We start from the raw sequence: 18,655 nt of genomic DNA on the forward strand, positions 1-18,655 counted from the left end.
GACATCATTCTGAAATTAAATAGAACAGCCAGACTCCTCTATTACCAACAACAGTCAAAGGAGTCTCCCATCAACTAGGAGGAAAAATAAATCATAGTTCAGACTGCTGTGGGAGGTTCCAGGGTCCAACTTGAATGGTAGGAATACTGACACTGACCTCAGAAACTCATGAGGAGAAATGATTAAGAGAAACAGAAATTAAACTATCAATGTAGCATATATTATGACTTTAAAATTAAACTCCTTCCTCTCAACCTGAGATGGAAATTGCATAAGTAATTAAATCAGAGTTCTGCAATATCCCCTAAAAGGGACAAAATTATCAGAAAGCAATTTTTGAAAGCACACGTTTTTTAGAATTGGAATGAGAAATTCTGCAAAGAAATAAAAGAAAATAGGCCTTCAATAAAGATCATGGTCAATAGTTATGTAAATAAAAATATTTTAAAAGTAAAAGCAATCACTCAACAACTACAACTCATTGCCAGTGAAAGCAACATTCACCTTACAGAATAACTCCCCCATTACCTGAAACATGCAAAAAAGATCCAGTTGAATATAAGAGGAATTTTACCTCGTCCCCTTATTTTTACATTGTAAGGCAGGGGCAAAAAATTCTGTACAATTGAAACCCCGTCCACCAGTCTCTCCTTTTCTGCCCATTCTCGCAAGTGACAAACATTTCAGAAGCAGAGGCACAGCAGTCTTATTTTGAATTAAGTTTCTAGTATACTTCTAGATACAAACAAAGCAGGTCCCACCAACATAAATGACAGCAGAAACTGAGTTTGACGTAGTAATTTTAGTAAGAAAACAGCCAGTGTTCACATACACAGTTTTAAGTCTCTACGTTCTAAGCTAAATGGAGGAAAGGTTTATCACAGCAACAAAAACAGACTTGTCTGAATTGAAACTTTTTTACTTTCAATTGCATGGACTTGCAATAGTGGACAGTTCTGAACTGTTCTTAATTATACATAGCCTTCAGTACAGGGCAGTTTTAAAACACTAAGTGATACCTGCATGAGAAGACTCAAGTTCTTAAAATTCATTCAAAATAAAAACCCGTGGTCCAAAGGAACGCAAAGCATTAGTAACACAATTAGACGTATATCATTTTGGCCAAGTAAGAAAAATCAAACTATAAATCATAAATCTCAGTGTGCAAACAAATCGGTTGTCCCAAACACAAAAGAGCTAAAGATGCAGAAAACAGCCCTCAAAGAAAATACAGCAACTATGAGCTTGATAAAATGAGTTTGATATACCAGTAAGGCTGCTGCATAAGACATAAAGCGTAATATGAAGTCATTAAATATTTAGTGTAAACAAAAATCTACTTTTAAGTTATCTATTACCTATTATCTTGTTCCAAAAAGTTCTAACTCTCCCCTTCCACCCTCCCAAAATACCATAAGCCAAGGTAAACTAATTTAGCTAGCAGCCTAAATACAATGGGTCTTCTGAACTAAAGATTTCAACAGACAAGTTCTTGCTTGGAGTTGTAGACAGGTATAACGAATCTACCACAATGACCTATTATAAGGAAACTGTAATTTCATTTATGAATAAACAAGTTACTCTAGGAGTTGAATACCTGAGAGATTCAATGTTCTGGCAGAGGTTTTATTTATTTATTTATTTATAAAAAGAAAACCGTATGTGTTAATGAATATGATTAGAACTCTGCTTATCAATCTCTGTCAAAAGCAAGACCATTTTCTTTGGGTGACTGCCATATTTATTTCTCTCCACACATTTTTTAACAAAGAATGAGGTTCTTGTATAGTGTCCCTTAAGACCTGTCAAATATTGCAACAGAACAGCAGACTTATGTACATTTTTAGCACCATCTCATAAATCCCTTTGGCTAAGTTTCTCTTCTATAAGCAAGACAAAGATCAGTTTACATTACAAGAAAGTTTAAATCCAAAGCCTAAAGACCTCCCACAATATAACACACTGTTTTAAATGAGTATAAAATATTTAACCAGGTTCACTGTTTCATTCACTAAAGAATACATCAGGGAGGTGAAAAACAAGAAACAAGCTACCCTCTGTAATTTAAAGGTGATTGCACAGTGCTAATGTAAAGATAAATGCTTTGGCCTATGACACATCTGAACCCTCAATATTAAATCCTGCTTTATTGAGAGAAGAGTCAGTGACCCTTAACTTCTATCTGGAGACTCTCTCATCAATGGTTTTGGTATAAAATAACCATTCTTGCTGAAGAACAATTTTCTTCTTCATGTACAATCTTCAGCCCACTCCTCTGGGATATCCTGTCATCGCATACTGCACCTGCAAGGGGTGAATCGCCAAACGGAAGGGTACTTCAATCAGAGATCAGAAAGCCACAATTGCTGGGCTTCTATCCCCCACTTCCCTACCAATCTTCTCCATAGCCTTCAGTAAACAATCTCACTGTGAAGGTTTATGAATCTACAAAAATCGGGGTATATTATCCTTTCCACCCTAAAGAGGTAACTGTAAGTCTAACGTTCAGAAAGCCACATCAAATTTTCAGAGAAAAGGCAACGTGCTATTGATTTAAAAGATTTCCAAAACAAAATATAGAACTGACTGATGAATCTTAGTTGTTCATAGATCACCGATTGTTTAAAATTAAGTTTCAACATTTTGCCAGATAGTTTTCTTTTTTTCTAGCATCAAAATTACTTTATTATTTCTATTTATTACAAAATATTGCCTGTGTACTCCACAGACAAGCAGATCTACTTTATATACACAAATGCATTAGTATTAGAGACTGGACTAAGACTACTTCCTAATTTCACACAGGACATGGAAAAAAACCCACAACAACCAATAAAGAAAAGAATACACGTAGTAGCAACAAGTTTCCTTCATTAACAGTGGAAAACTTATTCATATCAACAACTTGAGAGGAGATATTAAAAATGTCCTATGTGAGCCGCTTCTCGGGAGTCTCTATTATATAAACCAACTTTACGACTGATGCAGAGTACTTCATCTACAAATATGGCAATTCTTATTTTGCAAATACATGGACACTGGATAATTTTAAGGATCAAATTTAATGCATGTATAGCTGGGATTTACAAGTGCGTCATTTTGTAATTTCTCTTTGAAGATGAGTCTTACCCATCTTAAGTTGCCAAGTTTCACATATTTTACATCTTATGAACTCAATTTGGCTGAAAAAAAAGAATGAAGTAATGCTCTGTGCACTCAAAAGGATTAAAATTTGGCATGACTAAAGTGAACAGCAGCTAACAATCTTCTAAAGTATTTCACACTGAAAAGTTCATGACTTCATAAAAATGAACTTGTATGCAAAATCCATTGCTACGAGGCCCATACAGAAGTACTGTAAAATCAGAGTTCTTCAACATAGTCTCCTGCAACTTTTAAAAAAATCTGACATGCATAAAAGAATTCGAGTGCTTTGATTAAATGAGTTTGATATATCACTAAAGACAAGTAATAATACAGCCCCAGAAATGATCAACATCAGTAAGAGATAAACGTACAAAGAAGTCATGTGTTATTTGATCTCTACTCCTCTCATAATTTCCAAATTTCACAATTCTCACAGCATCAGCGACCAAGACATTAAAACTGTCATCATGTGTGCAGAAAATTCTCTGTTCTCCAAACTAAGAGATTCTGCTTTGATGTACAATTCTTTATACACACCAACCAGGCTTGAACCAAGAGGCACTTCAAACCAAGCCATGACTGTAATGTTACACAATTCAGATCGGTTCCTGGAGTTCAGAAATCCAGCAAGAATCCCTTAGGTCAGAACAAAAGCAAAAGTGCTAGGAACTAATTTTGAAGTCTATGCCCAGCACATCCTCTGAATTACTTTATTTTTTATATATAAAAAATGATATTACCATAAGGAAGTCATAGTCAGGATGAGAGCTGCTCACTGAGCATTGTATAAAGCAGGGCTAACGACTCTCAATTCTTGAGTGGTCCAGGAAAGAGCAGTAGGATCAGTAATGCTCCACTTAATGGTAGACTAGTGGCAAATGACAGCTGCTTGGAAACTGCAGCATAAGCCCGTAAAAAGAAAGAAGGTAAGAAAAAAGACAGCTAAGCCAAGCAGTAGAACCTCAACAATCCTCTTGTCACACATGGAGAATTATTGCTGGTCAGCAAACACGTCACAGCTCAAGCCACAGCTATGCAACTGCTAAGTAAGCATGAACTTTCTGTTTTTAAGGAAAAGGCAAGAAGCTTAAAAAAATCCACAAAAGAAACAACATCAGCAACAAAAAAAAACCACTCCAGAAAAACTTAACAGATGGTTTCTTTAACATAGGAAACTTTCATCCCCCAAAATTCTGCATCATTTAACGATTTTTGATATTCATAGAATCACAGAATGGTTTAGGTTGGAAGGGACATTAAAGATTATCGAGTTCCAACCCCCCTGCCATGGGCAGGGACACCTCCCACTAGACCAGGTTGTTCAAAGCCCCATCCAGCCTGGCCTTGGACACCTCCAGGGATGGGGCATCCACAACTTCCCTGGGCAACCTATTCCAGTGCCGTACCTCCCTCATAGTGAAAAATTTCTTCCTGATATCTAATCTAAATCTACCCTCTTCCAGTTTGAAGCCATTACCCCTCATCCTATCACTACATGCCCTTGTAAAAAGTCCCTCCCCAGCTCTCTTGTAGGCACCCTTCAGATACTGGAAAGTTGCTACAAGGTCTCCCTGGAGGCTTCCATTATCCAGGCTGAACAACCCCAACTCTCAGCCTGCAGAAGATAAGCGGCTTCTTTTACTTTGGGAGAATCTCAAGTAATATTTTTCAGCACTACAAAGAAAGATAGGGGGAACAAAAACGGAAAGAGTAAGAGAGCAGGAACTACTTTTTCACAGTTAAGTTACCAAAAATCAAAGCAGGAAAACGTGAATGATTAATGCTTAAGTGGAAGTGTTAAGCATAATATTGACAACTTCTTACAGCACATTTTCAGCTGCTCAATGAGTTTCTAAAAATACTCAAGAAAATGGACTATTTATGTCAATAAAAGAGTTATTCTTTTTAGAATTTATAGTCACTATACTGCCTACAAAAACCCATTAGCTTTACAAGTCTCCCGAGTGTCTTTAGCTTCACAAATCTAACTTTGTACTATGGTTTAGCTATGTTCTATGCAATTTTTTAAAAAGTACTTCTGGTTAAAGTAATCTTAAATCTCCTTCTACTACCTCAAAGAAAAAAAAATATTTATATGTACTCCAGAAGAGCTTACCGAAAATAACTTTCACCACGTCAAAGAGAAAGCATTTTTGCATATAATAATTTTTTAATCTCGTGTTTTTAGTGTAAATGTCTTTGAAATGGAAAGTAATTAGCATTCTCACCACAGGAGACAACATATACCAAGTACTGTACTTTGATTTCTTCTGTTGAGATCCACTACATAGCTCAATAGTGAGCAATATGCAAAAAATAATTAAGTTTATTACCAAGCACGCAGTGCTACAAGTGTTTAGCAGACTGATCACAGGATTTTACATCCAAGGTTATTTACTATTCCTGTGCTCTTTTGAATAACCAGGCTTCTGACACGCTAACATATATTTATATAATAAATAAATAGGGCTTCATTCAATCACAAATACATTCTCATACCCTCAACTGAATCAAGTATCTTTATGCTTTCTTCCACAGTGTTGTCGTAGTTGTGTAACAGTTGCATATTCTGAAATACATAAAGACTCAGATGTGACTATCACCTACCACGCAACCCATTTTTAAAGCCTTCAACAAACCAAGCTGACATTTTAATCTCACAGTTTAAATGGAAGAAAACAGGATGCATTTAAGACAATTTTTTGACCACTGGGTGCCACTCTTGTTCTGTATAAAACAAAGTGCCTCACACTAACTCAGTCTATTTTTTTTCCCCAGCTTTAATCAACTCTAATTCTTCTAAAGTGGGAGGAAAACATGCAAGAATATTTACACAAGTTTCTATAAAACACTTAATATTTTCCAAAACTCTTTACTGTAGCTTCTAGCCCCAAGAATGCAATTTTGAGAGAAGTTCAGTGCACACAGACCGTTATGGTACGCGAAGGATTTTTTTTTAATGGTGAAGTTATGTCATAACCTAGTTATGTTATGTCTAAATCATCACATTCAAAGTAATAGGTATCTACTGCAAACGTGCAGCCCTGTAGCACTGTATTGCCATTGCTACTAACAGCTTCATATTGAGTTTGCAAAGCCTCAAGACTGAGGCTTTGAGCAAACTTGTCAGGCTCTGAGCTTTTCTTGACCTGCCCGAAGTTTCTTTCTTTAACTTGGTGCAGTTTTAACAGCATTTTTTGTAACTGACCAGGTGTCTGTAGCTAACTTGGTTTACTTTTGTTGATCTTTGTATGGTACAACCATAGTTGTACATAGATAGCAGTAACAAGGAGTTATTCTATGCAGAACGAGGTATTTTTGACTAACACGACGATGCAGTGTATAGAAACAGAAGCCTAGTATGAAAGCAGACACCTTGAGCAGTGACAACACAGAATGAGGCATACAGAAGTACAGCCATGAGATTACATTCTTAGATTAGACTGTTAATATTTCGATTATAGTAACAATTAATTCTTGTCTGAATATTTAAGGTGAGTTTCATCCTTGTCCAAAAATTGAGTGTAACGCTATCCTGTGCGCTTTATTTATCATATCAAATAATCCCATATCAAACATCATTGCAAGCATATGTATGTTACAGTCCTATTGTTTAATATTATTCCTTACATTTCATAGATGGGAACTTGAGGGACAAACTAAAAAGCACTCATAAAAATGAATATAACTTATGATGGAAATACCAATTCATCAGCCCAGCTGAGAAAACAGGGAGGTCAGAGGCTACAGTGAACTTTACAATCCCATTATCCACCACAGCAGCCTTTCAAATGGCACAGGTGTCTTTCCACTGTGTTGTGGCCCCAAAGTATTGGCTTCTGTGACTGCAGTGTTAGACCAAAAAATTCTCTGAAGCTATGTAAAAAGTGGGATCGATCAGGGAGAAGCACTAAATTATTTAGTCCCGGGCTAACATCCTGAAGAAGTTATCATTATGCCTCCTATTCTTACTAAATAGAGAATTTCATGTCGTACCATTTATTTAATTTGTATTTCAAACAATACAACTAGAAACCACTTTTGCACTATCATCTTTTACTTCAATAGATGTCTTTTCCCACACCCCTGTCATTTCATTGCTCTGCTCTACAAACTGTTTTGATAAGAAAGAAAAACACCCCGTAGAGTCGCAGTCTATGCATGGCACTACTGTAAATTCTTACAAAATACCTGTACTCAGGCTGCCGACTTATAGGGTGATCATCCCTTGGCCATCTGTATCCTGAGTCATCCTGCAAAACATACATGCAAAACAATTGCGTGACGTGTATCTCAACATCAGACGTGATGTACAGTTAGTTGCCAAATGGTACTTGTTTACTGCAAAACCAAAGCATTTAATGAGTTAAAATAAACTATTATACATTCACAGCAAAGTTCCTCTCAGTCTACTCACTCTACCCCATTCCTCTTATTTTCTTCCTCTATTAATACTAAAGAGAGCATCTTGGAAACGCTGTACGAAATACAAAATCTACAAAAATTTCCAAACTATATACATAGGCCCTGACTTAAAAAAAAAGAAAATTTTCCTCATTGAAATGCAAATTATCATCACTAGCTTGAAATTACAGAATTTCAAACAGCTGGGTTGGAGGAGGCAGTAGTAATGACCTTTCAAAGGGAACATAAATTTTGTACTTAAGTGTAGAAAAAACTGGAGAAAAAAAAATGCATTCAACATCACGACAGAATTTAAATAAGCAAAGAACTGTGTGAATCAGAAGGATAGGTAGACAACATTCAACAAGCTGTGAGTGCAAGGACTAAACAGAAAGATTTTGCAATCATTCTTCTATTCATACAGAGGACTTCTGGCCACTTTTGTTTTCCAAGTTCAGACTCTGAGCTTTCTACAGAGCTGGACAAGGGCACTTTTCTAAGTCAATAGAGTAGCTAGGAACCATAAGAAGCAGAAAACAGGCATTACCTGTCTTAGAAGTCTTAGAAGCACAGTAACTGCAAAAAAGCAGCAAGTACGAAAACCTAGATGCTTTTTCTATTCATTCTATTTCAGTTTATGAGAACAATAGTAACAGCAATGTTCTGTCTGAACTAATAGTTCAATTGTTCAATATTCAAGCATTAATAAGAAGATAAACATCATAAAAATGTGAGAAGAATCACCTTACGTACACCTCGGTGCGGAGGGCCGCTTCTTCGTTCATGGGCAAAACTGCGACCCTCTTCATAGTCTCTGTACTCAGCGTGACTGTAATCATCATACCGGCTGTAATTCCCATCCCCAGGTCTTTCGAGCAGTGGTGGTTTCTTGGGCACAATGTTTACTACTCTATGGTAATCATCCTAAACCACAAAAAAAACCCAAAATCATATCGCTTTGAACAGCTGGAAATCTGTAGTAAATACAAAAAAAGTAAAAAACCCCACCAAGCCATTTCTAAATACAGGACTATAATAATTATAGAATGGTTTAGGTTGGAAGGGACCTTAAAGATCATCTCATTCCAATGCCCCTGCCATGGGCAGGGACACCTCCCACTAGACCAGGCTCCTCAAAGCTGAATAATTTTAAAGCTGAAATAGCACAGGGGAACAAAAAATATTAAAAATCATGCCAATCTGATGGTGGAATAACTTATTAAATCTAATTGGACACAATTCTGATGCAATCCTTAGGCATTACAAATTTTATTATTAGGAGAAAATTTTCAACACGGTTTAAGTTTCTTTTGAAAGTTTAAAGCAGTAGCATCAGCTACTTTCAAAGCATCAGCTACTTTCTTTTTTTAAGCATTAGCTACATATATTTCTCAGAGACTTGTACATGAACTTAGGAATTCAATAAAGAAAGTTACATCTATAAGCCTGTAAAACAAAAAGCCCGTTTGAAAATACCAACAATTTTCTTAATGTCAGTAACATCCTCCACACTATGGAGACTATAGTGAAGACGGTCCTTGCTTCATAATCTGAATAGATAAACACCTTCTCAATGCACTGCAGTAGGTGATCTGAGGATTCAGGTGACAGAGTTTTAACACTCTCCTTTTCTTTTAACACAAGTTTCAGATAGCATTTTGCTAGAATGTAAAATTAATTTATTGTATTTCCTTCATATAAAACTTCATACAACGTTTACCAATTAAGGAAATCCTTTGTTTATTAAGTGCAAATTGGACAGTTGCAAAAGATACCTTTTTGATTTTCTAAAACCAAGCATTATATAAGCCAAATGAAAATAAAAAGCAAAGGAAAATATGAATGCAAGATCTTGTATTTTAAGTCTTCTTCCTTTAGCAAAATATTTTTTCTATGGGCCTTAAAAACACAAGCTATAAATGCAGAAATTTGAGTCAGCGTGTGCAATTTGGAGGTGGGGGGAAAGGTACTCAAGCTAGTTTTTTTAATAGTAGGAGAAGCCACAGTCTAATACACCAATACTTTTCATAGAAAAATACATTACATTCACAAACTGTTAAATATTATCATGCAAAAAAAAGCTAGTTCTGATTTCCGAGACCACCCAACAAACTCACTAGAGGGCAATCCAAAGCCAGCCTACCGCCATACTGATGCAAAGTAGAGGCTACATATACATTCATACACAGCCACAATGCTTGATCTACCTTCACTTCACTGAACATTCTCCACATGTTGGGTTTGGTTTTTTTAAGTTTGATGTCTTACAAAGAAGATCTGCTCTGAAGCTAAAACAAAACTGCTCCGTGCTTTAATCTCACCCACAAGTCCCCATCACTTAACTATACTGACACACAGAAGGACAGTTACATGAAAGCTCAAGGTGTACCCAGGTGTACCCACTTAGAGTCAATTGTGCCAAGTGCTTGCAACTTTATGTTGTTTGCCAGGATCTGAAAGCATGTGTTTCTACTACAATCTATACTTGATAAATAATTTGCACCTGGTTTAGCGTAGGACAAATCTCTTGCTCTCTCAAACAAGAGATACGTCATTCTATATCATTGGCATGTGTCACTTCCAATGTATTAACCTATCAGCAAATGTTGAGCATGTTCATAGATTGAATAAATTAATTCCATTTTACTTGTCTAGTCAAAATTAAGTCAGACCTCTATAGGTAGACACAAATACAATGGCATAGGCTTACAAGGACAAAAACTGTCTGCCAGCTATCTTGAATCAGCAGAGCTGTAGGAGAAGGAGCTTCGTATCCATCTTTCAGTAAGACAGAGAGACACCAGATCTTGGTTTGCCCAACTACTAGGGGTGTTTTGGTGCAGATAGATCGTACTGATTGTGATAAATGAGCGTATTCTGCTAGTTCCTTCATCCCCAGTTCCAAACACATGTAATAAAGCTAGCATTGAACTATCTACTTAATTCTTGCATCAAAAAGAGTGCATCACTTCTTTTAAATTGTAAAGTAAATTTTCATAATGCATACGCCATGCGTTGCTCCCTGGACAACTTGAAAGACTAAAAGAATTTAGGAATGTCACTGTTGCAATGGTTAAATTAAATTAGCAATGTGTTAATCAAGTCAAACATTGATTAAAAAAATAAAAATCTGTGAAAATACATTCTGCCTTTCCTCGTGTCCTACTGCTGATAAATATTTTGGAGAAGCATCTGACTAAATACCCTGTGTAAACTTATCTGATTTCCATTTTGCTGAAAATGCAGAAATTTTGTTACCTGTAAAAAGAGTTAAAAATGTCACAGAGCAGCCAAAGACTAATACACTACTCAATAGAGAAGACTATGTAACTAGTTACCAATATATCAACACTGGTATGCTTCCAAAATGGCAAGCTCAAAATACGGTAGAGGAAACCCAGAAAATATGCTAAATCAGCTATGTTATTATTCGAATATTTAAAAAACAGAAAAGCCAGATAACAGGCATAATTACATGAAATTTTATTTTGCCATATGTACATTGTACAGCATGTATATAGAAACATCAAAAAGTATTCTTAAAGTTCTATTTAAGTTGTAATACTTCAAAGGATAAAGCTACAACCTGTTTTCTTTCTTCTTTAGAGAATTCAGACACAGGAGAAAAAAAAAAAAAATCATTTTTCCCAAGTCTTTGGCCCAGAGTTTTTCTAAAAGCATTCTAAAGTTATTCTGCAGCAGAGTAAGCACAGCTTCTGTGTTTGTTTTGCAAGCATAACATAGAGTAGAAGTCTCCATGTCTACAAAGCAGATTTACATCGAAACTCTTAGAATCATTCTATAATTCAGGTTGGAAGAGCCCTTGAAGATCATCGAGTCCCACCCCCCCTGCCATGGGCAGGGACACCTCCCACTAGACCAGGTTGCCCAAGGCCCCATCCAGCCTGGCCTTGAACACCTCCAGGGATGGGGCCTCAACAACCTCTCTGGGCAACCTGTTCCAGTGCCTTACCACACTTAAGGTGAAAAACGTCTTCCTAATGTTTAATCTAAACCTGCCCTCTTCCAGTTTAAAGCCATTCCCCCTCGTCCTGTCACTGCTCTTCTTGAAAGCATTTTCCTTACAAGGCTCCAAAACACCGTTTCTTTAGCAAAGATGTATTTTCAAGTTCTGTTATAAACATTCCCTTCTATACTTTAAGCTTCATAATAAAAAACTGCATCGGTGACAAGAACAATACTGCAAGTAGTCATTTTACCACTGCAAGTCACTTCAGAAATGTATTAACATAAAAAAAAAAAAGTCTGGGGAAAAATATAACATAGTATGGCCTTTGGTTCTCCAGAAGTTATTAAAAATCCTGTGTTTAATAACACAAAGAATTACACCAAAAAAATCAATTTATCAAAATGCAAATATTCTAAAACACTTTCAATAGATTTGAAAAAAAAAAAATACAAGACTTAATTTCATAGGCATCCTATTATCTCTGTGCAGAAGCATTTGCTAAATTATTGGCTTAAATGAATGAGAAAAGAATGGAACTTAAGGGTATATTAGGAACTTAAATATGTACATGAATCCTGCCCTTATGGTATAAGTAATGGCATAAAGGTATAACATAATGGTATAATGCTAAAGAAACATACTATACACTTACATCAGGATGAATCCTTGGAGGGAGACGTTCTCTCGGAACTCTTTCATAGTCATATCGCCCTTCAGACCACATTTCATCCCTTCGATATGCCACTAAAGACAATAAAAATCTAATTAGCTAAAACCAGACCCATTATGAATAGAGAAAGGATAGTGAGCATGCAAATAAAGGTTCCTGGACTTTTCCCAATATAACATATTAGGCACAAGCCCTGTATGTACACTTTTTTTTTTTAATTAGCTCTTAGTAAGTCTATCTAGTTATACAAAGTAATTAATGAACTTCAAGTAAAAATAGCTCACAGTATGCGCAAGAACAACTGAACAAATGGAAATTCATGCTGTATAATCAGTATAATTACAGGACTTGCAGATACTATAAACAGCTCCACTGAAATATATGCATATCACAAATGCCAGCTGTACATATAAATTCATACACACATACCTTACAGAAATTTTGATATTACTTTGCTAAAAATAGGGGACTCTTTTTTTAAAAAAAAAAAAGTTCAACTCCTTTATTAGATTGAAGAATTTCTACTTTTTTATATAATATAATAACTTTGATTTATTTCATCATCTCAACCATTTGGAAAGAGGTTAAAACACATCATTCAGTTAGTACAAAACTCCACGTTTTGAGTACTTGAAATGAATTCTTCACGTACAGATTTTTCCTGATTTAAATTGGGAGCCAGCAGAACACAAAAATTCCTCTTTTCAGAGAAAGTTGACTTTCAAAGTCAAAATTAGTAACTAAATACAGGTGGAAATAAACCATGACCGTAAGAGATTCTAGTCATGCTATGTTAAGACAACACAAACTTGAGGAGCTGAAAGCTTTCTGATGATTATAAAAGTGACAAATTATATCGTTGAAAAGAGATAAGAAATTGCTACAATTATCTTTCTCAAAGTTTCCCTTCACAATGGTAGTTCTAGCTATTAAAAATAATCCATAAGAAAAAGAAACAGCAGGACATATTCAGAAGGAGAAATACATAACATTATCTACTTTCACAAAATAAAAACACTTAACTGGAAATAGACTTATGAGGCTATATAAAAATATTGATTATTACAGGTGTTATGAATCAGCATGACAAAAGGGTTTACTAACTGTAAACAGACGTAACACTAAGTCAGATATACATTTTTGTGAAAAACAACGAACACTCGCATACTTTTTTGTCAGTTTTAGCAACTCAGCTTCTGAAGACCCATTCAATTACCTACAAAAAAAGAAGAAACTGAAGTTAGCAAAAATTGCACATATGTTCATAAGTACATTTTTTCCTTTTACACAAACCAGACATGTAAAACCTAAATCTTTCAACTGCCTGTCCCCCACGATGTCTGAATTAATACAGAGTAATTCACTACACTCAATTAAAGAAGAATATGAACGACTCAACTGAATCCACAACATCAAAAAACTTCTTGTGACAATATACTTTCCTAAAATATTCAGAATTTTCTTTCCTTTTTATCATCTTTTACTCAATATCTCAGGTCTCAGTTTTTCTTCCATTTGTTAGCAAAAGCTTTTGGAAACTACTATAACTGCTTTCTTAAAACCACTCAGAAAAATATTTAATATATTCACTTAACTTTTTTTTATTTATTTAACTGTCTTTCAATATCATTAAGTAGAGAAAAATAAGACTCAGTGACATGTGATGAGAGGTTAATGAAAAGTTTGTTTTAACAAATTATTTTCCTTTGGTAATAGATAATAAATCCTGATGAAGTAGCTCTTTCCTCAACTGTAATAAGCCTTTATATTCAGAGATTTTGACCCTACCCTTGGTAGAAACCAACCAGAGTATCTTAAAACTTTGTTCCAGTTTGTAACAGACTTGACCTTAAGTACGATCCATAACCAAGGCACAGAACTAGTCTGATGTAGCCACAGATTATAAATCAAAAGCTGACTAAACCAACAGAGTTTGGTCGGTCCTGATTTTGGTACGCGTAAGAGCTAGAGGGTTTGCTGTCCCTGCCCTCGCCAGTGTGCTCCACCTAGCAGTTACTAACTCTGAAACCACTGCTCATACTGCTGTATTTGTTGGTCAGGCATATCCATCAGAAGCACCTTCCTGGCGCTTTCACACTAACTGCCTCAACTTTTCTTCATTCTCTACTACAGGGACTTCTGCCAAAGCCTTAAAAATTCACATCAGGGGCTACACATGCATTAACTGTTATCAGGCTGACCCTGTGCCCTCTCCATCCCACATCACCGGGAGGGTGCTCTATCTGCTCTTACACTGTCCCCACCATTCTCTTTTCTTTGTATCTAGAACAGTACCTGAAAGCTCCTGTGTTTTACGTGCAGCACGAGAGACAGAATCAGATGAGGCAAGACAAAAATCATTACACTGGAACAGCATCATGCGCTCTTTCTCAAAACACTTTGCTGCTGGTCCCTCATGCCTAGCCCTCGCCTCAAGGTGCACCATTCCTTCTGTCCACACCCGCTCACGGCTGGTGAGTGCCTGAGCATCCTGTGGTACCCACTCCCACCCCTGCTTGCCCACAGCCCACCCACCTCTCACAGGCGCATAGACTTCGGTACCCGATGGGGAGCCTCACGCAGCTTTTAGACCAACAGCAAGTATCAGAAGCTGGATTCGGACAAGGTTTTCAAGTGGTTTTTTTTTTTTGCATTTTGACAAATACAGTAGTGTCCACACCCTACTGTCTGCAGTTACTGAAATTGTTAACTGAACACAATGTCCAAAAAGCAACACATTTCAGGTAAGTGCCACTGAAGCTAGGTGGAAGCTTTCACATCATGCTGCTCTGTCAGTCAAACCACCTCCAACGTCCCAACACACATCACTGGCAGTAGCCACCAACATTCATATACACGCTTTGTTATATTATCAGCCATCAAGACTGATAAAAACATTCCCATTTTTAATCACTATTGATGGACCTCACTGAAACCAGCAAAAATTATCACCAGTACTTTGACAAGACATAAACACAAGCTGGAAAAAAAGGTAGAGAGAAACTATCACAAAAGCCAACAGACTGAAGGGGGAAAAAAAATACACAACTACATCAGACAAGAAGTAAGTATGAAGGTGGAAGAAAAACCTCAGAAGTAAGAATACTTTGCATTTAGAGGAATGACATGAAGAAAATTAATTAGATGGAATTGATCATCCAGTTCATTCCTCAAAATGCTGGTAAGGAACAAAAAGTAGGAGGAGACCAATTTTATATAGAAGACTAAACAGACAGATTTTAGCTGGGACCAATGACATAAAGTAAGGATGCATTTGAAAGTAACAGAAGAAAAAAACTGTTTAAAGGGAAGAAAATGCATTTCCCAGCATCCTGAGCACATTTCGTCTGTTTCTATAGAAAAAAAAATCCATTTCTTAAATTATGTGACTTAACACATCTTTAATAACAACCATGAAGAGACTAAACTCTTGGGATCAATATGAGAAGATTCCATTAATAAGGATTCAAGAGATCAAACCTCAAGTTTACTACACTGTTCAGATTCATCCATCCTCTCAGTACAAAGTTGTTCTAAAACAAAGACTGAAAACAAATAAATGTTTGTTTCACACCTAACACCATCATCACCCACATTGCTGTATAAGCTAACAGAAAATAGTCAAAGGTAGTTGTTGATATTTCTTTAATATCATGATATATAATCTCTTCCTATATTAATTTAAACAACAGGTGACTGTTTTCCCTAAAGCAAGGTCTTTATTTTCTCAAATAAAGACACTCCAGCATACACAAAAGCTATACTATTAACACAGCATGAGCTGCTCCACTGTGGCCAGGTGCCAAGAATGGATTTGCTCCGATTATCACAGCACTGTGTCTTGCTCTGTTAGTAAAACTGATGTAATATAAAAAGAGTTTCTTCATCAAGCAGATTACACGGGTCACTTAAACCTTAGGGGGTTTTGTACAACTGGGTTTTCTTTATCAATCATTAAGGTTTTATTCTTTTTTGCTTTCTAAATATATATGCTAATAAAAAGCTGACACATTTGCAAAAGCACTCCAGTATTCTGCAATATTTTGTATACAACTCATGTCTGTTTATATTTATTTGCAACATCAATTTTCATCACAGCTAGAAATATCTACTTCTCCAGGATCCATAATTTTGCAGTGTGTGCTATCAGCCTTCTGCAGAATCTACTGTTTTGTTTCAAAAACATACAGCTAACCCAAATGGCTACATCTTGCCGTATGTGAACAATGCATAAAACCAATGCTGTGCTGTAAATCCAAAGGCAGGCAGCTGCAGTATCTCTGATGCTGCTGGAATAGATCTGGTTTTATACTGCTACTTTGACAAACAGCAGAGACTGACAAGCATGGGCCAGTTCTATCTCTCCTTTGCTTTGGAAAGCTCTCAAAGAAAGCTTAGACACTTTTGTATGAGTAAGACCTAGAGAATTGTACCTTATTAGAAATATTATGGCTAATTTTGCAACAGTTGCTGCTTTGAGGACACAAAGAATGACAGAAAACACCACTTTTGCTTTCAACAATTAGAATCTGTATTTGATAGTGCTTCAAAGATATTCTAATATCTCTTACCTAGACCAGAGGCAAGACAGATAAAACTGATAAAAAAAGTAACTTTCTCCTCCTCCCCCCATACTTGGACAGGCAGAAAACACCAAGTAGACATAGTCCTCTATTATTAAGATGAAAAAGCAAAAGTGCAAGAGCAGAGGGAAAAATCTACCATGACACTACATAAAATACTGTGATGGAGACATTGAGAAAAAACAAAGGTACAAGAGAATCCATCTCTTCCTAATAACAAATATTAGGCTCTACAATTTTGAAAAGCAATTAAAAGCATGACTGCAACAAGTCTAGGCATAGTCAACCTAGTACCAAATAACCTGAAGGAAAAGGCTTTCTTCCAGTCTTTCCTGACCTGTTCACAATAATTTTGACTTAAAATAAGAGAAAAAAAAAAGAAAAAAAATTCTTTACAAAAGCACCAATCACAAAGGTCAAATTAACTCCCACCTCAAAAACCAAAAAAAGCCAGAAATGCATAAGCTGAATAAAATCTTAACAGCAGCAGCATTCTGATGAGGATTTACAATCCCACTGGTTCAGTTTTCTTACCACATCATTCTAATATATCACTGGGAGCAAGAGAAATGGAGGCAATGCGCTGGGGGTTATATTAATACAGTGACTGATGTATTAGCGCTTATCTTTGCCTGAACACCTGCAGTTACCAACATCCCCTCCTTCATCAGTGTCAATGCTATAAAAAGAATGTTCTGCCAGGCTGCAATGGAGCTGCTATGCTAGCACCATCAATGCAAACAACTGCATGGATCACCACCTCCACCTGCCTTTCCATCTTGCAGCACATTTTGAGAACAAAATATGTCAGCTCACCATACTGCTGTCTCAACAGGTCAAAACTTGAATGCCTTCAACATTTACACTTTAAAGTACCAAGCAACTCCGAGTATTTCACCCAAGGAAAACAAATGTATCAAACCCTACTCATTACCTGCACCATTTCTGTGGGTTTTCACATCTTCTTGTGTATTTCTGACAAAGTCTTTGTTCCCCTGAAGTCCCCAAAACCCCAGATAAAGAATTATTATAAGACTATCCATGAAAACCTCTAATGCATGGTAAAGAGCCTACTGAAGGAGTATGAGTGAGAACAAAGAACCATGGAGAGCAGACTTGAAGTGTTTAAATACTATTAAAGACTTTAAATATCCTACAGGACAACCTACTGTCAAGCTAAGTGTAAAGATTTATTCTAGTACTTTTAAGGAAGTCAGCTAAGTGACACACTTATGTCTTATTTATTCTTCTAGAAACATAAAGATACCAATATTACACCATCATGACCACAAGACGTCTCACTGAAAGTGTTTACAACAGGATTTATATACCCTCCAAACATTCATTACTAGTTATTAAAGTTTAAAATAACTCTCGGGAGTATGCAGAAGTAGTAACATACTCCCCTTCAAAACAAAACCGCAAATTAAACTGAAAGTCAAAGTCTTCTGTCATGCACGGGTTTTAAAAAGGATCAAAAGTGGGTGGGATCAAAAGGTGGGTTCACAAAACCCACCCTGGGTGCTGACACAGCAGCCGCCCGCCCAGAGGAGGCTATCCTTCCCTCCACCCCTCCTGCCCCGCCGCTTCCATTCACCTCAGCTTCCCAGAAACCCCGGGAAACCAAGGATCCCGCTCCAGGACAGCGGCTCCCCGCGGGGGCAGAAAGCGCCGTCCCCCCGCCCGGTCCCAAAGCTCCCCCGGGGGGTGCCCTCTCCCTGGACGGGCCTCAGAGACGCTTCAGCGACCGCCCGAGCAGCACGGGGCGCAGCCGGGAGGGAAAGAAGGAAGGAAGGAAGGCTCCTTCCCGCGCCCCGCCACGCCACGCCAGCCGCCTCACAAGGCGGCCGAACGGAACGGCGCCGCCACAGCACATCGGCC

General features: G+C 36.9%; 1 protein-coding gene across 1 annotated transcript in view; it reads right to left on the reverse strand.

The window, feature by feature from the left end:
• The window catches only part of PPHLN1 (periphilin 1), a 65,631-nt gene extending 53,386 nt beyond the window's left edge, over positions 1-12,245 (reverse strand). The window contains exons 1-3 of the mRNA XM_009880849.1: positions 12,174-12,245; positions 8,305-8,475; positions 7,339-7,400 (exon numbers count right to left, since the gene is read on the reverse strand). Of these exons, the coding sequence (XP_009879151.1) occupies positions 7,339-7,400; positions 8,305-8,475; positions 12,174-12,245 (305 nt within the window). The remainder of the gene's footprint in view (positions 1-7,338; positions 7,401-8,304; positions 8,476-12,173) is intronic.
• Between the last annotated feature and the right edge of the window lie 6,410 nt (positions 12,246-18,655).

This window comes from Charadrius vociferus, unplaced genomic scaffold (genome assembly GCF_000708025.1).
Source record: "Charadrius vociferus isolate BGI_N301 unplaced genomic scaffold, ASM70802v2 scaffold52, whole genome shotgun sequence".
Lineage (NCBI taxonomy): Eukaryota > Metazoa > Chordata > Aves > Charadriiformes > Charadriidae > Charadrius > Charadrius vociferus.